The sequence below is a fragment of the Coturnix japonica genome, chromosome 2 (assembly GCF_054131305.1).
Source record: "Coturnix japonica strain WE chromosome 2, WE-NBRP24, whole genome shotgun sequence".
Lineage (NCBI taxonomy): Eukaryota > Metazoa > Chordata > Aves > Galliformes > Phasianidae > Coturnix > Coturnix japonica.
Window position 1 is genome coordinate 137,206,023 of NC_140664.1, and position 27,724 is coordinate 137,233,746.

At 42.7% G+C, this 27,724-nt stretch overlaps 1 protein-coding gene across 2 annotated transcripts in view; it reads left to right on the forward strand.

Annotated features, from left to right (window-relative positions):
* WNT3A (Wnt family member 3A) overlaps positions 1–27,724 on the forward strand; it is a 75,355-nt gene that overhangs the window by 16,951 nt on the left and 30,680 nt on the right. For both annotated transcript variants that reach the window (XM_015853035.3, XM_085539119.1), the window contains exon 2: positions 25,459–25,700. In XM_015853035.3, the coding sequence (XP_015708521.2) occupies positions 25,459–25,700 (242 nt within the window). The remainder of the gene's footprint in view (positions 1–25,458; positions 25,701–27,724) is intronic.

Below are 27,724 nucleotides of genomic sequence, written 5' to 3' on the forward strand. Positions count from 1 at the left end.
TAGATGGGACAGTGGAAAATGTGGATAGTACCTCTCTTGAAAGATGTTTTTTCTAACAGCAAGCAGTAAAGAAATTGTGTTGCTGTCTCAGAGGAAGCTGGATTGTCACTGCAGCTATCGATAAGGACATTAGAGATCTTTATTTCTTTCTCTCCTGGTCAGAAACAGGAGTACCATAAAGTCATTTACATCAATTTATTTCTAAGAAGTGCATGTTATTGCTTGCTGTTAGTTGCAAGTGTGCTACGAGGGATACTGGCTGCCTCTGGATAAAGAGATTTGCAGCTCCATGTTGCAAGCATCTCTTCACGTTTTAATCTGGAAAAGAACTCAGGAGTTGGGTTTTTTGATGGCTTCCACTGTTAGATACTTTCATTTGAGCAAAATGGAAGTGTTTGGAGGAACACAGGCTGACACTCACCATGTTGTAGTGGGGTATTGGTGTGACTGCTCCCTCTCCTCAATACCACTTTTAGTCAATTTTGTACTGCCTGAGGCTCCAGCAGAAATTAGAATCTGGGTCTAAGGGTTTGCCTGTGTGTGGAAGTTATAGCAAATTAAACTCATGATCAAGTTTCTGCGGTGTAACAAGTTACCACACATCAGCTGTCCCTTGGTAGCTGTCTGCATGCTCACTGCTAGCCTGCAGCAAGTCAGGTAATTAGACTGTGCTTACCCACAATAAAAAAGGGTTAATTTAAATCACATTCACTAGTATTTGCTGTAGGCTAGCAATCCACATATGTAGGATTGTGGGTCAGCTAGCGCACTGCAATTTGATCTTCACTAGCTTGACCATGAGATTGAGCCCTAAGTGGAGATCTAAATTTATCATGCATTGATGTCTGTGTACTGCTGCCTTCAGGAGGCACTCTATAGGATGCAGTTGTTCAGACATCTGCAACAGATAACTCATTCTGACTCCTTTACTGGCAAAAGAGAGGAGAAATGGATGGTACCTGGTGAGTCATTTTCCCCATCCTAAACAGAGTTTAAAACAAACAAACAAATCAAGGACCAATTGAACTCTATTCCAGAAGGGTATATTTCTTTTCACTGCCAACAGGAAAATCTGGATGACTTGCTCAGATGTAGACTTCTAGATTGCAGATACTGATCAAGTGAAGACCACTTCCCAACACAATCTTCTCACAGGCATTTGAGTGTTGAGCTCTATCCAAAGGCCCTCTGCCTGCCAGCCAGAAGTGGAGCTCAGATCCCAGAAAGGTCCTGTCTCATAACTGTCAACCCCAAAAGGATGCCTCATAAGCTCTGACGTCTCAGGTGGATTGGACCTTAAATGCCTTGACCCTTTTAAAGAAGAATAAATTACTCTTCAGACCATCTAGACATAGATTATTCAAATACACATACAGCTGTCTATCTGTATTTCAGAGTTAGTGAGAAATAGAATCATAAAATGGCTTAGATTGGAGGGGACCTTAAGGATCATCTAATTCCAACCCCTCTGGTGTGTGGACAGGGTAATATTTAATAAGTAGCACTTAATAATATATTTATAATCCATGTTGCTATGCAATGACTTCTCCCATAGGTAAATCATTAGTGATTTCAATACACGTTCTATATACGTATGTGATGACTCATAGAACAGGAGATTTCCTGCAGAAGGCAAATCCTGTCTTCACTTGAGCCAAAACAACAGGAGAACTCGCCAAATTCCAAGGTGGCTGTGTACCTGTGCCCAAAAGAGATCAACAGAGAGGCATAGAGCTGTAGAAACAATGAGCCAACCAAGCTTATTTTTAAATAGTTCCCTTTCATTTGCTTGTGCGGCGCTGCAGATTTCCTTTCCCTAACACAGACTGACCTTCAATAATATCAGTTCTGTAATTCCTTATTTAGGTGCAATCCTCATCATAGAAAAGAAATTCTTGTATTGAGTTTTCAAACTCAGCACCAAGAGTGTGGCTCAACACAAGTATCTACAGCCATCTGAGATTTCTTGGAGTCCACACAGTGCTCCAGGAAGGTACAGGCTTCCCATGCCACATCTGCAAGGCTTGTGCAGGAACCTCACATAGGATCAATCATACAGAGGCATACATGCAGCTGAATTCATTCCTGAGCTAAGATTCAGATACTTTAACTTGGGTTTCTACAATAACGTTGTCAGTATCTACATCTGAGCCTCGTTCCACTCAGTTGAGCTTTAAGGTTCGATATACTCAGGTACACTTAAGTGTTTAATGCTGTTCAGGATACTCTGTGTCATCTGAGGTATCAACGTGCTTCAGCAAGGCAGGCTGGAGCCAGGTAGATATGTAAAGTCCCTCAAAGTTACTCAACACACCTATGCTTAAGGAATTGAATTCCACTCAGGGAATTCAAACAAGTGCATACAATTTCCCCCCAAAAAGTAAATATTAGTAGTCTTGCTACAGAATGTCTGTTTCCCAACTAAAAGCAATATTATATATAAAAGGATTTTATGTAAATGAACATTTATCCTGGTTGTGGGAGTGAGGTCTGCTATCATGCACGTGTAGTGCTTGTCTATAATCCTTTGAATCGTTGACCGTGGAATCAGTGGGGAGAAATAAGAAAGAGAAGAATTAACCATCTTCCTAAACTTTGGCTCAGTTCATTTAGATCAGTGTTATCCTGTGTTTGGGGAATTGGAAGCTGACGGTGCCAGTAACACCAGGCACCAATTTCTAATAGAGTCATTCAGTATTAATGCTTTAGAGCTGTGTCTGATTACCTCTGAAGAAGGAAAATATGGTCTGTTGGTCATATCTAAAAGAATAGGTTGTGTTGTTGCGTAGGATAACCTGTTGTGGTTTACTACCACAACAGCTGCACTGAAGCTGAAGACAAGAAGGTTATCAAAGCATTTAACTTCATATAGCATTAATTAAAAAACAAAAAACACCATCTTCAGGTGACTGCATTATAGCTGCTGTGGCTCAAGAAGTTACCAGCCATCAACACTGCAGCATTTCCTGGTACGTAGGACCTCAGTCTAATTTCAAGGTGAAAGGGAGAGACTTAAGCTTATAAATTCCCCCTCTCAGGTGGTGTAGGCTAAGAGCACTTGCTTGGACAGTGGCAGCAGCTCTGCTGGCAGGCAGGAACTTGTCAATTACTTGGTCTCATTCACTGCTTGCCAATAACTTGCTTCTCATCACCTTGGTGAGTAAACAGAGGGAAGCAGAGCCCCTACCTCTACATTTATGAAAAATGTTACCATGTCAACGTGCACAACTTCACATAGACACAAGTGAATGGATTAGCTATGTACAGACATGCATCCTTCAACTTAAATGTGCAATGCAAGATGACGGGAAAGAAGAACCCACATGATCCAGTGCACTGAGCCCTTGAATTGAGTTGATACGATGATATGGCTCCAAAGCCAGTGCACCTGGACTACTGTATTTCATCCCCTGTTCATGCCAGGAGGATCTTGACAGACTGGAGAGTGTTCAAAGAGCCAGAGGGTTGGAAGGACTGATGTTGATAAGCAAAAATTAGCAAGCACTAATCCAGACCAAATAGTGATATGGTAATAATATGATAATAGCTCTCAACCATTTGTCAGGTGCATATAGTAAGGGAAAGCAAAGACAAATAATTTCACGGGGACATAACACAGGGAACATAGCTAGGGGACATAGATGGGGAGCAGTGGACATAACTAGGTATAGGAAAGTAGGGAATAGCAGTTAAATTTAAGGAAGGCAACCTGTCTGACTTTCCAGGATGTCAGAATGGAGAGGAGAGATGATGATTATGATGATGATTATTATTATTATTTAATGTTGGAAGTACTGAAATTTCACTTGTTCAGCATGGTTCCAGGCAAGATCATGGAGAATTTGTATCAGAAATCTCCATATTATGAAACACATTAAAAACTGTGACCTTATAATTTCCATTTAGTGCCAATAAAATGCTGTGAACAGGTTAATGTGCCTTCACAGCATTAATCACGATTCCCATAAGCAATTGCATTCCACAAATAGGATTTTTCTGACCTCTTTTGATAACTCAGGTGTAGTGGGATAAATTGCCTCCTGGAATTGCATTTCTGTCCATCAGAACTTTTAAGAACTGGCTAATTAGGTGAAACCAGGCATCCAAGATTTAGAAGGACAACCTTAAGTGAGCCAGAATGAACTTGAACTGCAAATGAGCATCTGAAAAGCTCTAGAGTATGTGAGAATGGACTAATTTGTCAGAAATACTGAGATGAGTGCTTTACTCTTTATTTTCTTAAGTGGGGATGAAGTGAAGGAGGAAGTTCCTGCCCCTTGATGGAGGACCTAGATATTTCCATGTTTTAGAATTCATTCTTAGCATGAGATGGTAATTTTCTTGGTATGGAGCTGGCAGAAGTAATCAAAATGGGGTAGGCATTTTAAGGGATAGAATAGCTGCTAAATGCCTCTAAAGACTCGAGTCCTCATTTTCTGAAAGTCCAGGAGTGCTGTTTGACACCACCTAAGGATCTGTCTTCCCTCAGTACTGATAGAGATCACTGGATTCCAGCAGTGTTGTCATGTTATGTTATGTATTGCTCCAAAATGCCTTGGGATGAGATTGATAAAGAAAGCTGCAGAGGACAGAGCCTGGATGAATTATGTCTGCAGTGAGTTCCTTCCAGATGAGACAAACTCGGGAGCAGAATTTCACACTTCCCATCCCACTGGCAGCCAAGTACAAGAACAGATCCTCCCCACCCCTACTCCCAGCATTGGCTGGACTTCATGGTTCATGTGCACATCGCACGGCAATCCTTATGGTCCTTAGGCAGTAACTCTATTAGGTGAGTCAAAAATGGAGCCTCCACCCCGTTGGCCGAGCTGTGCTGAACTTGTCTCAGCTGGAAGTGACTGCATATTTTACCTTAGCTACTGAAATATGATTGATTCCAAGCTGAGGCGTGACATGCAGGTTCCTAGCTCATGTAAGCAAATTTGCCTAGTGAATTTGGATTGCTTCCCAGACGCTGAATTATCCAACTTAAATTGATTTTTTTTTTTCCTCACCTTTGTGACATTGTGTTCCACGATCTGAGATGCACCAGGAGACAAGATTTCAGACACCAACATTTGGGTCAGAAGTACTCCCTTTGCTCAGTATAGACCTATCAATCCAACCTAGTGACCTAGTGCCTCCTCTCACAGCCTGGGGTAGAGACCGTGTTGGGTGCATGGAATCCCTGCCATGTACCAGCGTTCCTCAGATTCCTGGGTCATTAAACAGCTCTGAGCAGCTCCAAGGTTATTATCAATTATTCTAGCACCTGGATTAGTCCCTCCTCTGTCACCTTATCAGTAGCAGAGTCGTAAAGTTGGCCTTTGTGGTTCTTATCTTCTCACTTTGATCAAATCCCTGAATCTCTACAGTGCGCTAAGTTGATCTTGTCACACTGTGTAGGTACCCAAGAGCAAGTCAGAAGGCAGAACTAACGCATGGCACTGGATGTGCAAAAATAAGATGACCAGAATCCTGTTCTATTTTGTCTTAAGTCCTTGTAAAGCTCTGTTAACCATATCACACCAGGAATTGCTGCTTTCACTGAGAGCAGATGGAGGTGGTGCTCATACAATGAAGGGATATACCTTTCCATTTCTATTCTTCAGGAGCTTAGCTCCTGGCTCCCTGGGATCAGTGGAGACTGTTCTGGATCTGTATCTCCAGAGAGAGTGCATGTGATAGTTTGGGCCCATCAGTATCTTGCACAGGAGTCCTTCCTGCAGCTTTTGCTCTGGCTTCATCTGAGCGACTTGAGCTTGGCAAGCTGAATTTGGCCTGCCAGCCAAATTTCCTTTCTGGATTCAGAGAGCTGTATCATGCTTCTGTTCAGGCTCATCAGTAATCTTTGGATCACATGGATCAGGCTATGGATCAAGCCTTCCATCTAATGGAAGTACATTATGTGCCCACTTTGGTCTATGACTGCTAAAGTAGACATCCTCAAAGAACTTACAGCTTACTAACTGATAAGAAGAAACAATACCATCAACAATCAAATTCTCAATGAAATCTATTAAGTGGGTGATTACTGATGGTAAAGTATCATAGAATAGAATAGTCCAGGTAGAAAAGGACCATACTGATCATCCAGTTTCAACCCCCCTGATATGTGCAGGGTCACCAACCACCAGACCAGGCTGCCCAGAGCCACATCCAGCCTTGAAAGTAGATTTACTGGAAATACTGCTCAAACCAGTGATTTCTTATTTTTTTAACTTCTGGAGATTTGAATATATTTAAAGTATGAAAGTCTGGATTTAAAGCAATGGTGATTTCTTCAGTTCAGGATCCAATGTTACTGCATCTTACATAGGAAAGCCTTGATCATGCATGAGGTTACTCATTTCTATTGCGTTAAATCTAATCCCTATGAAAATGCTGGTTAAGTAAACCACAGGTTAAAGCATCGGAGACATCTGTCTTTACATATTTGTCTTGTGAACCCTGGCCTTGCTGGGGTGTCAAGCAAATCTGGAATAAATTTAATTCACCTGAGGGCCAGAGAGAGAAAATTCACCTTTCCATCATTTGGTCTCTCTAGTTGAGTGGATTGAATGCTTTGAGGTAAAGAAGTACACCAGTAATCAGGGGAGGAAGCAGAAAAATGTATTTGGTGTTGCTCTGAAGACTGGAAGGAGAAACTTTTTTGGTGGAGACACAAAAACAGAAATGAAGCTTCCTCCACCCAAATTAATCTTCACTGATGCTCCAGTGAGTTCACCTGAGTTGGAAGTCAGGTTTGCATAATGTGTTGAACTTACTTTTAACAAGCTGGTTATGGACATGATTTGTATCTTCCTGGCCCTCTCAGAAGATAATAAATTCAGTGATGTTGCTATGTTCTTGTGGTTGACATGAGCCTTTGTGAGCTTCAGTTTATCACTGCAATAGGACTCATTTATTAGTTACCATCTAAGCATTTAAAGTCTTTAATGCCTTAAGTACCTGGCTATTTTCATGAAGGGCTGTGGTAACATTATTCCCACTTTAAAGATGGGAAATTGATGCAAACCAAAATGCCCAATTTGACTCAAGTCCCACAGAGAATCCTTTGTTCAACAAAGTTCTGAACCCACAGTCCTCAAGTCCTCAATCCATGCCTTAATAACAGTACCATCTTCCCTCCTAATTAAAGATAGTTACTGATATAATTGATCCATGTGCACAGTAGAATGATTACTATCTCAGATCTAATGTCAGCTCCTTTGTGTACAGGTTCATAAATCACTCACCTTTCGGTATTGAAGGTTCTCCATCTATAACAGGAGAACTATGAGGCTTCATTAGCCGGTGCTTGTTAAGTTCCTATATGTGCCTCATCCAGAGGTGGGAGCCTGAAATTATCATTCTTAAGGTCAAACAAAAACTAGGAAAAATCTGCTGCAATTCTGATTGGCAGTGTTTGATGATTAAAAACATGATTCATACTAAAGCAACCCACGCCTTCCAGTCTGTTCCCAGAGCTCTGGCGCCAACCAAATTCTGGGTACCGAAGAGACAGTTCTGTCCTGTCACAGCAGGCAGCATATGAATTGCAGCAATGCCTTTTCCTCTGCTAACATGGGGTGTCTTACACAAAGGTGACCCAAAATGTGTAGGGTATCACCTGCAGGGATGCAAAAGCCATTCCCAAGCATCATGTCACAGGCCAGTGGAACCAAGGGGCTGCAGCTGAGATGTTTCCAAAGAGTGTTTTTAGTTTAGGGCCTTTGCTGATAAGTGTTAAGGTGCCCTAAACAAAAAGGTGGTGCTAAAAGGATCAACAAGGAAAGTCAGTGCTGAGTGGGAGCAATTTGCCGATGGGAATCAACATCTTTATTCCTGTAAGGTTGAAGAAGGCTGGTAATTCCAAGGCATAAAAATCCCTTTAAGGCTTGCCACATCCTGGTTTCAACCAACTCTGGGATGGGTTAAAAGCAGGAGGGACAGCATTGTAAACCCATGATCTTATCCACCTCTCATCCATCCAACTATTTATATGGCTGTAGATATAACACCATTGTCTAAGGCAGATCTTGGTGCTCGTCCCTTTCAGGCCTTGTGGTGAAAGCTCCTCTGATCAGAGAATTTTATAGCACTTGGTGATAGGGGTCTTTGTGGCCTGAAGCCATGGGCCATCTTGGGCCTGATCATGTCAAATTCCTTACCTAAAACAATAAGGAGGTTGAGTCACTACCTGGGTGGGAAGTCTTCAAGGAAAGCCAAGTACGATTCTGTCACTTCAGGACCATTATGACTGTGATGTCTGAGTTACACCTGGTCACTCCTTCATCAAGTCTAGTATTTGTGTTTTAGATACAGCGTTTAGAAAGACGTTCAGGTTGGCCTTTTCTAAAACTCCCATATAGTCCACACCAGACCACTGTTCTTAGACCTTAGGGGAAGTTATATGTGCACACTGTGGCATTTGAGATCAATAAAGTAACAAATAACCTGAGTCATAGAATCAGAGAATCATAGAACAGCCCAAGCTGGAAGAGACACTTTAGGATCATTGATTCCAACTCCTGGCTCTACACAGGACCATCCAAAAATCAGACCAGCACTCTAGTTATCTCTTGAGTCACTGTTAATATTCAGTTTTATTCAGACTTGATTCAACCTTGTGTCCACTTTCTTTGTTGTCTGCAAAGGGACAAACGATGTAGCAGGTTTGGAACAGAGATGGTATGAATCCATCATTGCTCTCTCAAACATAGATGGCACAGCAAGAATTTTTTGTCCAAGCAGGATATTGAAGTATGTTATCTAATCACAAGCTCCTCCCTGGGCTTTCTCCAGCTTTTCAGTACTGATATGGTATTTTGGTAACGTCCTCATCAGTGCTGTATACAGAGGGTATATTCTCTTCTGTCCTTACTCCCTAGCCAGCCTGTTGTGCTCAGAATTTATATATTTATTATATATTTGTATATATATATATATTTATTATATATTTATTTATATTTATTATTTATATATCTATTATATATTTGTGTATATATATATGTATTTATATATCTGTGCTCAGATATTATAAATCACAGAGAGCTGTCAGCTGTGCATCTATTTATTATGCACTGCATTCATCCCACTTAGACTTTTTCATTCTCTCTTATTCTTTATACTCTGGCAAGAGTGCTGTCTTGGCAAGGTTACTCTTATCACCTATATTTAGCAACTTCATCCCCAAATTCACTTTTTGTTTAACCGTGGTTACTACTATTAATTATGTTACAGCTCTTTCATTCCCCGTGGATTCAGTCTTTGTATCATCTGTTTCCTTTTTGGCCCAGGTAACAGATTTATGGTTATCCATTTGTTATTTAACAATACAGGGGATTTGGCATTTGACCTATTTGGCATTCTCTTTTATTCCATCATCGCTTTGGGATTTATTACAAACATTAGCAGTGATTGTCCAGAAATATCCTAAACTCCATTCTTTATCTCCTTGTTTATCTATACACGGCTAGTTTATTATTAGGGACTATAAGTGTATGTTTGTGTATGTCTGTGAGTATCTGTATATTTCCCTAATCAGACATTAAACAATAATTTACTGCTCATTCTCTTCTTTAACACCACTTACTAGTCATGGATTATTCACTGATGACTTGAGCTTCTCTTATCACTTATCTGCCTTATTTAGTCCTCATTTATATTCACTATACTGACAGTTTCCTGCTCTTCTCACACTGTTTCTGAGTGCCTGTGAGAACAGGGAGAGTCTGAGATCCACTGGCACTGAGCTATGAGCTGTTGAGTGATTTTTTATCCCTCCCATGAGATTTCACCTCTGTGTCCATTGTTTGGGAAGAGCACAGGAGTTCACTTCACCTAAACTTTGCATGCCAGGCCATCCAATTTTCCTTTTCCTGCCCTAAGTTGTGCTTCCATGCTCCCTTTTCACAGCAGAGGCAGAGGGATTAATTCCTTTTCCTTGCACAAGGTGCTGAAACGCCTGCGCTCTGTACCATGAACCCTCCGCAAATACATCCAAAACAATTTCAGACCCACTCCCAGCCTTCTGTCACTTAGCATCTAACCTTTCAAGATACTCCCCATCATTTATTAATTGCGATACATTAGCTGCTGCCAGATCCAAGGAAGCCGAAAGGTTCGTTGTCCTAATCACTGAATGCACATCTAGTAAGAGACAGTCCCTGCCCCGGAGCATTTCAAATCTAATCTGAAGAGACAGGAAAAAAGGTGGGTGAAATGAAGAATTATGAGTATGCCACATGTTAGCAACTCCTTGCCCCGGATCCCTGGCAGCTTTCCAGCCCCAAAAAGGGACCCAACTGCAGGTCACCACCTCAGCACTGTGGGTTGGGGGGGTGGAATGCTCTCTGCTCTGATTTTGATACCCACGAGGAACTTTTTAGGGGGCATTTGCTCCACGTTTCTGCAGCTGGGAAATCGAAAGGAGCTTTTTCCCCTTCTCCCTGCTTAGATTTTGATGTGTGTGGACACAGGAGGAGCGGGGTTTGCTTAGGCAAGGCACCAGTGCTGACTCCTGCTATTTTGCTAACTGCAAGCTTCGTTTTCTGCTTGCTGTTGCCTCTCATCCTACCTCATTCCTGGCCTCTTTTCTCTCTCTTGTTCGCACCTTCGTATCCTGCCTGACTGCAGACAGTGTGTTTTCTACAGCTGGAATCAGCTGCCTGACATTTCTCCATAAAGCTCTTAGCACAATGGGAGCCCTAATCTTAGACTCAAGTTCAAGGCATAATAGTCATAATTATCATTATAATAACAATGATGGAAAGATTTAGAGAAAGCAGAAAGAAAAAAACAAAAAACAACAAAAACCTGTTGCTAACAGCAAGGAAAGATTAGCCTGATCCTGGAAAGAGGTGTGCATAAGCAACTTTTATTCACTAGATAGGCTTCCTACTCTACCTACCTACTGCAGAGAACTTGCTTTAGCAATGGGGTTGGACTAGATGATCTCCAGAGGTCTTTCCAACCCCTAATGACTCTGTGATTCCCCTTCCATTGTGGCACATCACTGAGCTCCAGTCACACTCTTTGTGATGGAGCATGTTGTAGGGGATGAACAAGCAACTAGATGCAGTTACTAAGAGGTGCAGGAACTGCTTTTCCTACACACAGGTGTATGAAAACCAGGGAGTGGATCATAGGTGTCCACCTAGGTTCATCAGCAGAGGGTGGCCGAGGCCTCATGCAGAGAAAGGTCAGCGTTTGGCCACTTACAGGGTATATAGGACGGGGTTAACAGCCAACGTGGGCATGTAGGGCTTTCTCCCTCTCCCTTGTCTCTTCTAAGCACACCAGATAAATAGCTCCAGGTGAAGGCCTGCCCATTCTTTATGAAGCAAAACGTGCTGTCGGTGTAAGGAGGCGAATCTGTGGCCTGGGGCACCATGTGCAATGTAATGTGTCTTGAGTCCCTTGCACGGGCTTGTTTGAAATATGTGTCAATAACACCAGCAGCAGCAGCTTGCTGCTCAGAGAGCAAAAGGAGGTTGGCGTGGGGAGCCGAGGGGAAAGCAGCACTGGGGTGGGGGAGGTAAGACCCCATCCTGCCCAGAGAGACTCTTAAAATCCTGCAAATCTTCCCCTCCCTCGCCACCAGCAATTCCCTCCTGGGTTGGTGAGATCACCCTCACTGCAGTGAATACAGAGCAGAAGCACTTCAAGAGTGCTCCAGCATACTTTCTTGCAAGCTCATTTCCAGCAGATGGAATAAAATCTCTTGCAGGGAGTGGGTGAAGCTTCTAATTCTTGTTTTTAAGGAAGCAAACCGAACTCACATTAAAAATTATAGAAGGAGACTGACTTATTTCACCTCATAGCCTCCTGTTCTAGGCAGCATGCAAGTCATTTTGGAAGTCTCCCATTAATACCTTTAGCACCTGTGTCAAGAAAGTCAGATTCCTCTTCCATGAGCATTTACAATGCAGCCCATAATTGCAACCTCTGTCACTAGTGATTGGCTCCAGCAGCACCAGCAGCTCTTACCAGTGAAGGTGGAACTTGTAGATTCCCCATCTCTGTGTGCTTTGGGGTCAAGACTGGGTACCCTTTTGGAAAAGGTGACTCAGCCAAACCAAAGTTCCTGGCTTTGCTGCAGGTGGATCCTATGTCTGTAGTGCAATGGCCACTGGCATCAAGGAGATGAGCACAAGAGCAGTTGAGCTTGGAAAGTATTTAAATTGATGAGTCAATAAGGTTACAGCGTTGATGAAGTGAAACTTGAAAGAAAGACCATGTGAGATTTCTTGTTGGTGGTGATTTCTCTTAGAATTTCAGAGGAGTTTCCAGACCTTTGCAATGCTTTCTCACCTGCTCTGGTTAAGAAAAGCTTTCTTAGAAAGAGACAAGTGAAGGGAATGGTGCTGAACCTTCAGTAGTCCTGGACTACAGTAGGAACTGCTGGTTTTAGGTGCCTCTTCCTGTACTTGTTACACTTCCCATGGGTAGCCTCCTACTTCACTTTGATCTCCCTTCTGATCTCAGTAAGTCTCTCTGGAGCTCCTCCAGATCTAAGTCCTTGCTTAGCCAAAGAGTTTGGGTTTTTTGAGTTTCATGGGTTTTATGGGTTTTATGAGTTTTATGGGTGAGTACCAACCTACTTGACTGCACTGCTCTGGGTTCAAGGTAGGATACATCTCATTAAACACCCCCAGTGTCAGCAATTCATTGTTATAATACCTGTTGAGTGGAATCCAGCACGTTACTTCAAATCATAGAATTTTAGAACTGTTTGAGTTGGAAGAGACTTTTAAAGTCCACCAAATCCAAAGCCCCTGCAAAGAACAGGGACATCTACAGCTTGATTAGATTGTTTCAAATTGAACCAGAATCTAAATTAGGCTAGATGGTTTGTGTTTTAATTATACCCTTTTCTTTCCATTGGCTGTTTGGGGCACATTGGATGGCTCTCTCCAGTCTTTACTTTAGACTTCTGCATAACACCAGACTGAATCCCACTCAGCCCAGTGGGCCGCATCAAGGCACCCAGTTTTACCATAGATTTCAGACAGTGCCCATGACACCCACATGGGGCTGGTAGCTTCCACACAGGTCCTACAGGAAGACCTGTCCTACACAAAAGCGTTGTGGCAAGTGGATGCCAGATATGATGCCCATGGGCAGCTGCAGGGACATAGAATCATAGAATTACCCAGGTTGGAAAAGACCTTGAAGATCATCAAGTCCAACCACAGCCTAACCATAGTACCCTAACTCTAACAACCCTCTGCTAAATCATATCCCTGAGCACCACATCCAAATGGCTCTTAAACACGAGACATCCATGTGCAGCCAGATAAACTATGCCTTGAAATGTCTCCTCAGGTTTTGGATAGTTGATGCACCTAGTTCTGAGCTTCTGATTTCCAGATATCATTAATATTAGTAGGAAAAAAGAAAGATATAAAGAGAGAGCTCCTTTGGGGTACCCAATGTTTCTGGCAAAGCTTGGGTGTGCTAGGATAGAGAAGTTTTAAATCGTGCCTCCACCAACACGGATGTGTCAATAGGTGTGTCTGTGTGTGGGTACACGTAGAAAGGGAAGGAAACAGAAGGCAGAAAACATCTGATGGTGGCATCGAGGATAAACACGTGCTTGTGTTCATGGCTTCGCTCTCATTGCTGTGTTCAGCCTTGCAGCCCAACAATTAAGGAATGGGCTGTTCGTTCAAGAAAGCTGTCTCTTTGTCCACTTGATTTGGTTACAAATGAGGTAATGTTCAGTAGCTGAAGTGCTTAGAAACCTTTCAAACCCTGAGGTCTTTCTGCTGTAAAATCTCCAGACATTGCTGAGTAATACAAAATAGTTTATCCCCATTTATCCCTGCTAAGCTTTGGACCTTAATAATAATTTGTTAAAATGAGCACCATTAATTAATGATCTGAGCATTTCAGTGCTCCGATGCAAACGATTTGTTCCAAATAGTACACAGTGCTTTGTTGCATATAGTAACATCAAGAGTTGTGCGAGGCCTTCTAAAGTATGAAGTCTGTATACCACTTAATGTATGGCTTCTCTACAGACCTTGAAAGCTTCACACATCTGTTCTCCAGACAACATGGGATGTTGAAGACTTCCTTATTTCTTAACCAAAATGAGTTGCTACAATTCTGATCTGTTCAACTGAATACTTCAGGCCAGTCAAAGTATCTCAAGATTTGTACATTTCAGTGCTTATGTTGCACGTGAGATTAATAATTATATTAATAATTATAAAGCTAAAAAATGTTTCAGTGTGGAAAATGCAAAGAATAAGAACAATTTCATTGCTTATGAAAACAAAAAGAACTCTTGGAAAGTGAATATTTTAAGGTAATCTCACCTAGTAAAAACCACTTGTTATTTAGGATCTAATCCTTAGGCACGGGAAAGCCATAATCTGCACCATGAGCAACCAGAGCCACTGTTGTGCAGCTCTTTGGTGCGACAGATCTGCTTCTGTTGCATGAAGAGAGTGGTGAGCTCCATCTGAGTAGTGCTGTGTGGTTTCCTGCAGCTACCTGGGCTCCTGGTCAATGTCCAGAAGTTCCATATGAGGTTTCCTAGAGAGGTGGTGGGGTCACCATCCCTGGAGGTGTTCCAGAACCATAGAGATATGGCACTGAGGGACGTGGTGAGTGGACACGGTGGGGTGGGTTGGGGTTGAACCTGGTGATATTAGTGTTGTTTGTTTTTTTTTTCCAACCTTAACTATTCTGTGATTCCATGAGATCTGCGGGTTGATTTATTTTCACCCATAGAGCTTCCTTCCCACAGCCTCCCCTTGTCGCTGCTCAGATCTCCTGCGAAACATAATTATTAACATTGCATAATCCCCCAGCAACATCAGTGCATCAGTTCTGCAGGTAACAAGGAGAAATCCAAGCTGGAAGGAAGCCATCTGCTAAGCTGAGTGACCCTGAAGCTTTATTATTATTATGAAGAGGAGGGCTCGTCTCTGGTTTCTAAAGTAAACACAGGAGGTATCTTGGCACAGGAGCGTGCAGCAGAGAGCTGGGATTGCTTTCCCAAATTCTTGGCTGCTCCCCTCGCTGCATGTCAAAGCTGGTATCTTTGCCTAATAGTGATCACCCCTCTGCGAGCTGATCACTATCTGGCAGCCTGTCTGCATTTCCCCAACCACTTTCAGAGAGAAATCATTAGTGCTGTGGTGCTGCACAGAGGTCTGCAGGTGCAGCTCCCAGCTGTTGCAGGCTCCTTACCCTGAGCACAGAAGGGTAGCAAGGGAAAACAAGCCCATTGCTATGGTCATTCCTCTTCATCCTGTCTCCTATTTCAACCTCCCCATCGGAGATTTGGGGTTAGCTTTTCCTGCTCTTAGGACATCTCCCTACCTACTTTCTTCCCTCTAAACCCACACACACATCCTCTCTCAGCCTGGTTTCTCCCCTGACCACCACCAGCCTTCTTTCAGCCAGCCACTGGGAAGCTAATCTCACTGAGAACTTCTTAGGCTGGAGAGTGGTTATGCTGTTCTGAGGAACATCAAGGCATCACATCTGCTGAGTCAAAGGAACTCTTTGAAACTTGGCTCCTGGCATGCGAGCACCAAACTCCAGTACTTTTAGGGAGAGGAAATGGGAGAAGAAAGCACAGTCATTCTATGTGTTAGTGATGGGTTGGTCATGGTGGTGATGGGTTCACAGTTGGAACGAGATGCTCTTAGAGGTCTTTTCCAACCTTAGTGACTCTATGACTCTGTTGTTGAGAATAAGTTTGGGTCAATTGCTTAGTGAGTCAATGGGCTGGAAGAGTTTTTCATTTGGATCACCCTTTTTGGAGTCTTTTAGAGTCTTTTAGTCTTTTAGCATCCTTTTAGAGACCTTTAGAGTAAGTGGCCTCTTTTAATCCAAAGAAGATGGCAAAGAAAAGCAAGCTGCTTATGAATAGATTCACATTCATCTATATATCTACCTGTCTATGTGTGTATGTATGTATATATCCATCTATCTATCTATATGGCTTCCCATCTCAGAAAAAAATAGAAAACATTGATTTAATGTTATGCTGTTGACCAAGACATAGAAAGTTTGGGAGCTTTCCTCAGCAAACCAAGAAAATTAGGCTGCTTTGTGACTGAAATCCAGATGTTCTTTTACTCCAGAAATTGCCATTTAATTTAAATAAAAATAAAAATAAGATTATGAGCAACTAAAAAAGAGAAAACATTGTTGGGTCTCATGGCATCATGGCTAGATGCTATGGAGCCTTGCAAAACTTATTCTAATCTCTGAACAAGGGTTGACCTTCACTTAGGTTGGGATGTTCCTTATGACCGTCCCCATGTATATTCTTTGTTGTCTTAACAATATGTCTTTTGCTGCAGCCTTTCCAAAACAGAGGGAAGGAGAAGCTCAAGAGGTCTCTGCCTTACAGAGCTTCTCACTTTTTCCTTAATTTTTCCTTAAAAGACAAATACAGACCTGGAAATCTTTGTTGCATTTTTTGGTGGAAAAATGTTTTTCTTCCCTGTCCAATTCTTATGTCCCTTTCCCATCTATGTTTGGGCCAAGAACCAGATGAGTGTTCTCCATAGACCTATATCCATCCTGTATACAGAGGTGGTCTTCAAAGGTGGTGTAAGCTGCTTTCATGCCTATATTGTGGCTCTGGAACAGCTGATTTTAGCACTGATCTGGTTTGGAGCTTGTTGGTGGAATCAAATGAAATGAATCCGGTGACATTTTAGACCAAAGGAGGAGTAGGCTCTATGCTGAGTTAATGATGGATGGGTGATATGAAAAAAGGCAGAACCATAATTTATTGCGAAGTAGCTAAATGGAATTTTGATGGATAGCACTACTAGATTAAAAGCTCTTTGGGGCTTTTTATCTTTTTCTCTTTTTCTTTTTCTTTTCTTTTGTTTTTTTTTTTTTCAGTTCATTAGTTCAAAATGGAAACAACTTTTTAGAAACTCGAGTGTTTCATCTTTTCCCACAGAAGTGAAATCATTTCATTCAGGTTTGAATATTTGAGTATTTTAAAGATGAAATGTTTTTTACACAGTGTAAAACTGTATGCAAAACAGCCCCCCCTAAAACTGTGTTAAGGAGGGTCAGATGAATATAACTCCCTGAATGCTCAGGGAATGTGCCAAGCTACATAGATTTAAATCCCATTGATTACAGTGTTAACTTGAAACACAGACTGTAGGGCTTGTCTAAATCAGTGCTTCCCACATTTTCCTTTACAATATTTTACAAGCAGAACACAAAGTGTCCATGGGATTCATTCAAGTGAGAAGGGTAAAAAGAGAGTGAGTGTAAAAGGAAGGAAAAACAAAGAGGAAGAAAGTTTATGGCTCCGTAAACAGCTGTAAGCAATGTCTCTGGTCGGGTCAGACCGGTCTGAGTTGACAAGGCAGTGTCTCCAATTATATAGCATGCTGTAGCCTGTAAAAATGAAATCAATTTGTTATTTTTCTGGGAGAACATTATAGCGTGAGTTCACACATTTGGTGAGCCTGATGACTCAGTTAGAGCCAAAGAGGGAATGTGCAGACGTGTGTGTGTGTGTGTGTGTGTGTGCACAACGGGGCGAGGGTACGTGCATGTGTTGTAGGATCAAATGCATCTTCAAAAGGTGTCCTTGGAGGAATGGGTGAGAAACGTAGGAAACTTGGTGTGTGAGATGAATGGATGGGGCAGAGAAAATCATATTGTTCTTATAGGGCTGCTTAACACCAGCACAACACAGCTTTGCGTCCATGGTTCCCATTTCAAAATGGGCTCCATCACTAAGGAGTTTCAGGACAAAATTCCCCCAAGCATTTAAGCACTTAAGCAATTTAGAAGTCCAGCTCCAATCTTCACAAGCATCTGAGGTCTCTGAGCTCAGTCCTCCAAGGTATTTAGCACTGACATAGCCCAGAACAGACCTCAATTCAGGGGGATGAGTGTTAATGAGAGGTTTGTAACCACAACATATAATTTATATTGCTGATCATTTTAAAAAGTTCAGGTTGGGATGCTTTGGGGGCTGGAGGGAGAACGAGGAAGGATAAGACTAGCCGCACTCCTAATTATTATTGAAATACATAGTAGGAGTCTAAATACCTATTTATACTGTAGACATTTTTCTAGTATTTGCCTAATACATTGGCTTCTCTCTTCCCTCTGTTCTACTCATTTATCACACCTGACACAGAAAATCTGTGTTTTGTTTGTTTTTTAATGTAAAGCTTAATCCCAGTGCCCAAGATGTAGCTGTGCTACACAGGGAAGAAAGAAGCAAACACACACATGAATACATACTTTCCATTTGTCATGAAACCCTGGTAGGGGTTAGGCTGGGAGAAGTCAGAAGTGAGGCAGCAAAGGTGTTTACATGAAACTTTAAATTACTCTTCTTTCATTTGCAAGTAACTGTTGTTCCTCATCCCAAGTAAATTTATCCATCAGCAATATCATTAGATGAGTTCATTGTAACCACGAGATTTACAGCGCTCATAAACTGCAGTGTAGGTGGCAGATTAAAATGTTAAGGCTTATACATCTCTAATACCACGTGCTGTGATCCTGGCAAACCTTACCAGGTGAATGGAGCTGCATGGAGGCTGATTTCAGTGGGGAGACCTCCAGGGAGAAGACCCAAATGGGGAATGTGGTGTGGAACCAATATCAGGGTCCTGGAGCCAGGCTTGAAAACATGGTTTGAGGGGCCATTATTCTGCTGGATGGGTTGTTTTTCAGATGACATGTACATCAGAGGAGTTAATTGCCTTGGGTAATTAAAGAGTTCCTAAGACTTTCTGCAAGGAACCGGGTTGTTAATACTCGTATTCTCTCCTGTTCCCTTCTATAGTGTAGATCCTAAGGGAAGACAAAGTCAAAGCAACATCTCTTGCACACAGAGTGGAAGGTGCTGAGTGTTGTGGTGTGCCTTAGTTCCTGTGGGAATTTACTGTCCCGGCCAAACCTCAACTCAAATAATTATACACAGCTTTCTTAGCATCCACGTGAAGTTGCCGTTGAGTCTGCTGTTTTCCAAATCTGGACCCAAACTGTTGGATCTAGATTTGGAAAAAGCTGCCATGTTCACATTACAGAGAGCTGCCACCCGTCACCAGGCAAAGACTTCCCTTGGTGTCCTCCTAGCAGCCCTCAGGCACTTCTGAGGTTCAGCGAAAATGGGTGAGATTCCAGCTCTCTCACTTCAGCTAAAAACAAGGCGTCTAATTTACGCTCATCACCCAAGCTTTTCCCCAGCCAGTGCTGCCTCCTGGGCATCTCCGTGATTCAGCCCACCTATCTGAGGTACCTATCTTAGGATGGGCCCAATTGCCCTCTGGAGGTGCTGATCCCGCTCCATGGACTCGAGGAGAGTGCTAACTTGGCTGAGATGCCTAACAACTTTTAATGGTCAAAGTCGGGTGAGATGAGTCCCACGCTCAGAGATCCTCTGATGAAAGGTGCTAGAGAAACACAATGCTGCATCATCATCACCATTGTTAATTATTAATGCAGAGTAAAGGTGAGGGAATTATTCATGGGAGAAAAGTTACCTCCATGCTTGTATATTTACGGGATCAGACCTAGCTACACAATTATGTACATACTTTCAAGGCTAGAAAATATAGCTCAAGTCCTCACCTTTAAGATGAAAGAAAAGGTGTTGTAACAATAGAATTGAGAGGAAGAGTTAATCCAGAAGTTTTCAGTCTTTTTCTCTCCAGATCAGGAAAAGAAAGAAATCTGGAAGCTCAGCACAGTGAACGTTAGCTAACAACAGGATTAGGTTTCTTCATTCTTTCTGTGGATCTTTCAGGAATAATCTGTAAATACAAAAATGCTCAGAGACCAGAAGGTGAATACACCACTGCAGTCACCATTATAGATATTCATAAATCATTCAGCTGTGTTGAGGTAGTTTTCAATTTTTCAAGTTTTAGGCTGAAATATCTTCAACTGAAGCAAATTAAGATTTTTGTTATAAATCACATATTAAATTGCTTGGATCTGGAGCAGTTTTCATGCCTAGAAGGAAATCAAATGCATCCAGAGGGAAAGTAGTTAGCAGAATGATTTCTTTTTCCATTTAAAATGATGGGTTTGGGTATGCTCCCTTCCCTTTCTTCATTTTTTTTTTTTTTTTTCCATTGGAAAATTAGTGGTTTTCAGCGAAAATGAACACAGCTCTATTCATTTTTCTGTCTGTCCTCCCATCTGATCTCAGATCTGGTGATTAAAGTCTACAGAAGTGTTTCATAAAGCCTAGGAAGTGGTGTATGCCATAGCAGTGGAAAGGAAGAAATGATGGGTTTATCTACCTCTCCTACACCTCATCCCTAACTCTGATTGAAATGCTTTTGGGTACCTTACCAACTTCCATCTGTGCACACTGGATAGACACCATCACTCTTCTTTTTGCATGCCAGCCCTGCAAGGCACCCTGTCTTTGAATCTGAATCAAGGTTAACACACAGGTCCTATTCTTTAAGTGTCTCGAACACTCAGGTGCCATTTACCCTCCAGAGCAGTCTCAGTTCTTTTGGAAACTTCAGTCTCCTAGTAGTTATGTCCTCCCCAAACATACTTTTAGCATCTTCACATGCATGAAGTTCATGTGTCTTGACCTCAGCAACCTGTGGGGGATGATGGTTAGGGAACCACTGGGGGCCAGATTTGGATGTTGTAGGGTGGAGTAAAAGCTGTGCCCACTCATCACCTGTAAGCAGTTTTTCTGTGAGCTCTTCTTGACTTGTAGCAGGACATGTGAGATGACACTAGGTTTTCTTTATAGGACCTATGGAAGTCCTGACAGGACCTATGGAGACTTCTCCAGATGCCTTCCTCATTTTTATCTTATAAGTTTCACAATGCTGAGAGCATTGTGAGCGTGCATCCTTTTGGATAGACAGCTCTGAAGCACTGCAGGGAGTTAACCAAAATGAGGCAAAAAGGAAAAGAGAGTGAGGTGAACCTCTGGAAATCTGAACGGGCTGTGAGGGAGGATTTGGAGGAGCTGTGTCGTCCTCCTGCTAGGGAAGCCCATTCAAAGGGAGCAGAGTGAAAAAAGACCTAGTTTATCTGGAAGTGAACATAAATTCCCTCTAATATAAGCAGATGAACATCCTTTGACTTAACTTCTGCTGCAACCATGCATCTGTATAAGACAAAAGAACCAGTGTAGCTGCTAGTGCTCAGTTTTCCATATTCAGTAGGGAGTTAAGTGCTTTCTGGTCCTTATGGTGGGTTGGTGCAGAGACGTTACACTCCTGCTGTACAAATTCCATTGAAGTAGTTACTTTATCCCTGTGTCAGGGATCCCAGAAGGACATCCGCTCTCAGCAGCACTTGGAGCCAGCTAAAGGCCTCTCCAAGATGAATAGCAAAACAGAGCCTCTACAAGAGTTCAAGAATAACAGAATTCAGGAAGAGGCAAGTAGGTGTACGCGCCTCTACATGCTGCACCCCATGCGTCAAGGACTTTTGACAGCCAGCACTGAGAAGGTAGTGACCTTGAAAGGTTCGTAGAGTGGTGCTGTACAGCAAGGTCATCCAGAACTGAAGCCTTCTCTTTTTTCTTTTTTTTTCACTCTGAAGAACGTATGAGAATATATTTCCTGCATATTTCTTCCTCATAAACTGACTGAGGTGTCCATTCCAAGAGGGAGAGTACATGTAATTTATTAAGAAGGTGGCCAGGTACTTATCTACAACCACTCTGCTGAAGGAGCAGATAGATTGAGATAAGGGAAATGAAGAGCTCTCTAGGTGTGCTGGCAAAAAAAATGCTCACTGGAGGTTGAATTAAACACTTCAGGGCATGCAAGGCTTAAAGATAAGCCAAGAACTTTGGCTGTGGAGTTACAGAACAGTGTTTTCATGGCTCCTACTGAGCTAATGGCAAAAAAAAGCTAATTGGCTTGAAAAGAATGGCTCTTTGACCCTTTCCCTTGGGTCAAACTTCAGCAGTACCTGCAAGGAGAATCAACATTTTTGTAAACTTGAGAGCTTCGTGAGTTCTCCAGTGAAAAAGAAGATGTTGGTGTCAATGCAGCCAGAAAGAGCTGTTGCTTAAAACAGTTGCAGATGATGACTGGTCAGATATTCACCACTTGGCCCATTTCTTGACATCACACTTTCAAAATCACCATCATGCAGAAGACAGCTTTGAAACAGATCATAGGAGAATGGGAAATGCAAAGAAAACAGATTTGATCATTGGAAACAGGAGAATGAAAGATGGGTGCTACCAGAAAGCTGAGTAACACTGAAATGAGATTGTGATCTTTGTAGTCTTTCCAAGTCTTTTCTAATGGTTTTGGTTGTTGTTTTTCAGTTGTTGTTGGTGGTGGGTTTTGTTTGCTTGCTTGGGATGGGTGAGGTTAGAAGGTTCATAAGGTTCATATCTTGTGATCAGTCTCCTGAAGATGAACTGACCTTAGAGAGAGGGATAAACTGTTTACATCTGGATTCTGGTAGCAAATTAGAGACCAAAAGAGGGTGCCCTAATTGATGTTATCACACTCCAGAGTCTGTAAGTAAGAAAGGAAAAGGACTGTACCTCACTGTGTTTAGCAACAAAGGCACTGTGCATGGACGGATGTTGAGATTCCACCCTATAGCTCTGACTGAAAGTCAAGTGACTGCACACTCCAAATTTACATTCACTGTCTCAGTGCCTGATGACGCCTTGGGAACAAGACTCTTGCGTGAGATTGTCTTTTGCAGATTAAACTTTCCAGACTGTAACACAGATCAAAGTAAGGTGTGACTGTTTCCCTGCTGCATCGAGAAGGGAGCAGTGTGAAAAGCAATTAAAAGTATTTCTACATGTTTTTAATTTTTATCTTAGACGATCTTCCCAACAATGGAAACGAATAGTTGAGGGCATCAACCTGTAAACTCCTCTTCCTATGCCTTGTGTTTTCACTGTATCACTGCAGTAACTTCCAAAAGACGTACAGGCATGAGTTTGGCTGTTCAGATGAACTGAAGTTTAATTGGCGTCCTAAAGTTTCATCTAGGTTCTGTTGAAGTGGCTGAAGAAAGTCCTCCTGGCTTCACAACGTGGCATACTGAGCTAACAGCGGGTTGATCCTACTCAGTGGCTGCTTTGTAAGGAAAGCTTTGGGATGTATGCTGGTGACTTTAGTCAATGTGAGAACAAGCTCTGTAAATATTTTAACCCAAGTTAGCTTTAGGTACTGGAAGGAGCCATCCTAGACTCTCACTATAGTCAGCAGATGAACTATTCTCTGAAGGATGAGTCAGAGCAACTGTTGGTGCTCTTCAATGGAGGCTGGAGGCTTCAGTGAAAACACCTATTTCTCCTCACTGTTTATAGAGATAAGGGCCATCTAACTTCAGAGGTTAAAGTATTCTAAGTTGCCTTCTGGGAATAGCTCTTATCTCCCTTGCATTTAGGCTCTGAATAGACTTGGAGTTGGAGATGTGGCACCATAAGTCTCTGTATGCCCAGCAAGGCCATAGGGGCAACACCCTAAGCAAGCCCCCTGCAGCCTGAAGCTGTGTTTCAAAAGGTGTCTTTAGTCCATCAAGTGTGATCCAGCATTTTGTTTGTAGCTTAACAATTAAATTAAAAGTACACTGTGAAGTCAAAGTGAAAACACCCTTTGGTCTGGCATGGGATCCATTCGCAGGTGCTTTTCTGCCACTAGATTTTCCCTGAATTAATCAAAACTTCAAGAAAACCCACATCAAGACACATAGATAGGGAAAACAAGTGAGCTGGGTCCTTTCCTTGGCTTTCTACTGCGGGGTCCCGCAGGGACTCACCTCCCTCCTACAGATTGGGTTTTTTTTACAGACTTCAGCACAGCACTCACCTTTCCTGGGTGGGAAATTGTAAGGAACTTATCTGTACCTGTTGTTAGATGTAATGACATGATTCACCTGGAGATTTCTGCAGCGCAGACACATCCCACTCAGCTGCTCACCCAGGGTTTATTCTCTCTAGTCTAGTCAATACAGTCAATGGAGGCAAGGCCATGATTCACCTCATCCTAAGCAAATGTCTAAAATGGGGCAGATGAATCGTGCCCTAGAAACGCCTGTTTCTCTCTTCTAACTGATCACAAGGGCAGCTTGGGGTGTGTAGATCAGCTGAAGACATTAGAAGGTAGATGCGATGAGCACAACTCCTAGTCAGTGTGATCTACCTGCCTTCCTCTTCTTGGGAAAAAGCAGGCACTTCTGGAGGGCAGTTCATAGTTGCCTCATATTTCTTCCTTGGAATAGGAAGAATCAATGTTAGGTGAGATTAATCTTCAACTCAAACCACAGCCGAGGTGGAAAGAGGCCCCTAAGTTTTGGAAACCAGCTGAAAACTTTTTGCTTTCACTTTGTCCATCTAAAATTCATCCACTTGATGATGTTAGAGCAAAAGAGAGGGATGACATATTCCCTCAGTGCCTGCTGATAGTTCAAACACACCAGGCTGTTCCCAAATGAAAACCACATAGCAAAAAAAAAAATAAAAAATTGAATGTAAACAGAAATACACGCTGCCCAGGCAGGTTTCTGTTTGTCATTAATTCTGAGCAGAAAAGTCAATCAAGAGATTTAATTAGAAGAATAGGAAACTATGCTCTAAAAATCCCTTCGGTTTTAGTAATCAAGGTTATTATTAGAAGCACCAGTAAAAACACTTAAAAAATTTATCTAATTAGCTACGTATCTGCTGATCTCTCTGCATAGCTGACTTGTTTGTCTCTAAAGCTTCAACCAACATAATGGTTCGTGGACACTCCTTTCAGAAGACTTCCATTTGGCTCAGTGCAGAATCTGCACTCCAATTGTTGTGGTTTTTTATTTTACTCTGCTCATTTTAACTGGAGCAATTCACAGACTGGTGGCCAAAGCAGGTTTTGCATATCCTCGTGACAGCACAGCAAAGCTGGGCTTTATGAAAATGCAACACTGGTTTTGAAGATTCCCAGATTAAAACTGGTGTGAGAGCAAAGTGAAAATCTGCTGAACTAATATCCAGAGGCAGACTTTTAATACTTAATTTTTTAAGCACTTCAAACTGATAAAGCCTTGCAAAGCACATGCCTGAACTAAGCAGTTGTGGAAATACTAAAGAGCAGAAAAACCTTTTGCAGACTGTGCTTTCACAGAGGTTACCAATAGAGCCGTGGCTCCAACTTCCATGTGCCCTTGCACTGATGTTTCTAGTAACACAGAATTGTAGAATGGTCTAGGTTGAAAAGGACCACAATGCTCATCTATTTCCAGCCCCCTGCTGTGTGCAGGGTCACCAACCACCAGCCCAGGCTGCCCAGAGCCACATCCAGCCTGGCCTTGAATGCCTGCAGGGATGGGGCATCCACAGCCTCCTTGGTCCTCTAGGAAACTTCACAAGAGAGATAATGATGTTATTTTGGAGAGAGATGACAGTGGAAACGATGCTTTCTGGTGACTTTCTGTCCCCATTCCTGGAAAGCAAATACAAAACTGAATGCCAGACTGACAGCATCTCTTTTCTTTGCTTTTTTTTTCCAGGTCCTTGGCGATTGGTCACCAATATTCCTCTCTGGGGACTCAGCCCATCCTCTGTGGGAGCATCCCAGGACTGGTCCCCAAGCAGCTACGATTCTGTCGGAACTATGTGGAGATCATGCCCAGCGTAGCAGAAGGGGTGAAGATTGGGATCCAAGAGTGCCAACACCAATTTCGGGGGAGGAGGTGGAACTGCACAACTGTCAATGACAGCTTGGCCATCTTCGGACCCGTGTTAGACAAAGGTGAGCCTTGTGCCTTGTGCCATGTGTTTGGTGAAGGACCATGGTTGGATAGCATCAGAGGTTTTGATAAACCCACTGTGAACTTGTTTCTGTGTGATAAAATTCCATGTAAAACGGGCTGATGAAGACAGGACTGAGTTTCATAAAAGGAGGCAAATGGCAAAAACAATGAAAGAACTGAGGGCATGGGACTCTATCCAAGCTTTTCAAACCTGATGTAGAGGCACTTGGTAGAGACAAGAAAATATGTAAAGCTACTCATAGGGTTGACAAGTAAATCTGTGGCTCTCTGGTGTAATGGGCTGTGGGGCACTGTGTGAATGCAGTCATGGTTGGAGGTGGTTCCTAGGGGTTGAACAAATTAGACATCATTGTTATTGATGCCATAGTGAGATACAATGAAGATGAAGGGCCTGAGGAACTCACCCTCTGTTAATAGTATTGCTTTCACTGGGTTATGAATATGGCAAATTCTAACACAGGGTATTCAAAAACCTGGGGCAAAACATGTCTAACATCTCCCATTTATACCAATGTTTTGTCCCAAGTTTTTGAATGCATTGATGTTTGAGTACTTGGCTCTTGTTACCATTTGTGTGAGCAGGGACCTATTTTAGCTCATAAGTATTGTTTCATCCTTCTTTGCCCTTGTACTATGCCTTCAAAGTCCAGTCTGGTCCTACATTTAATAACATACCAGAGAGCACTACAGCAGCCTGCAGAGAATAGAGCTATGGTGCGCACCATGGCAGGGCTTTCACCAGCCCTAAACAGGCATTGTTACACAGCACACGGAGAGCGTGGTTTCAGCTGATGGGTGGATACCATTACTCCGTTAGAGGTGGGACACTATGCTAACACCAGTGTCACCATTCAGGTTTATCAGAGATCAGCCCCAAACGATTATACCTGCCGGAGCTGCAGTGTGGTGCAGCTTAAGCCCATATCAAGGTGTCAGATCACAATGTTTGGCAGAGAATTAAAGCAACCATTCCAGGTACATCACTCCTGGGTGACTACAGCATTTGAATTAGGTCAGCAGAGCAAAACATTTTCCCATAGGCACAAGCCCAGGGTGACTTTCCCAAAAGCATATACTGAGCACAGGGAGTAAGTGAGCCAGTTAACCTAATACCTTTGTCTTGTCTTGATGTTATAGAATCATAGAATGTCTTGGGTTGGAAGGGATCTGAAAGATCATCAAGCTCCCACTCCCTCCCATGGGCTGGCTGCCCCTCACCAGCTCAGGCTGCCTAGCACCCATCCAACCTGGTGCTGAGTGCCTCCAGGGATAGGGCATCCACACCCCCTTTGGGCAGCAGTGCCAGGGCCTCACCATCTTCTGAGTAAAGAATTTCTTCCTAACATCTGACCTGAATCTCCCCTCTTTTAGCTCAAAGCCATTTCCCCTTGTCCTGTCATCATCAGACCATGTAAAAAGTTGCTCCCCCTCCTGCTTATAAGCTCCCTACAATACAGGAAGGTCACAGTGAGGTCTCCCCAGGGCTTTCTCTTCTCCAAGCTGAACAAGCCCAACTCAAAGACATGTGGAACATCTTGGGTGAGATGCCTGATGTTGTCCTGTAGGAATGCTAGCAGGAGAGAAGCGATCTTCACCTTCTTGCTGACTGAAGGGGCCCCGATCCCACAAGCCTTATCTCACAGGTATGTCAACATGAAGGGTCCATCCCTGCTTGAGTCTGCAGGCTTTCAGTAACTGGGCGCAGCGAGGGAGAGAAGGCTGGGACGATTTCATAACTGAAGAATGTTGTTCCTTGAGGGAGAATCAAACCACCCTTCAGTTTTGCTTCACCTACAGCAGGAGGGGGGAGAAAAAACAGCTCAGTCACATTCTTGTGCGGCAGATCCCCCAGGGTAGGAACATACTTGAGCTCCTACCCAGATAGAGAGAAGGAGAAGCAGAGAGAGAGAAAGAAAAAAAAGCAAAACTCTGTTTTGTGGCTGGAATTTTAAGTCACTCAAGATCCAACTTCAGCTCCTCATCTTTGTCAATAGGGGCCCTG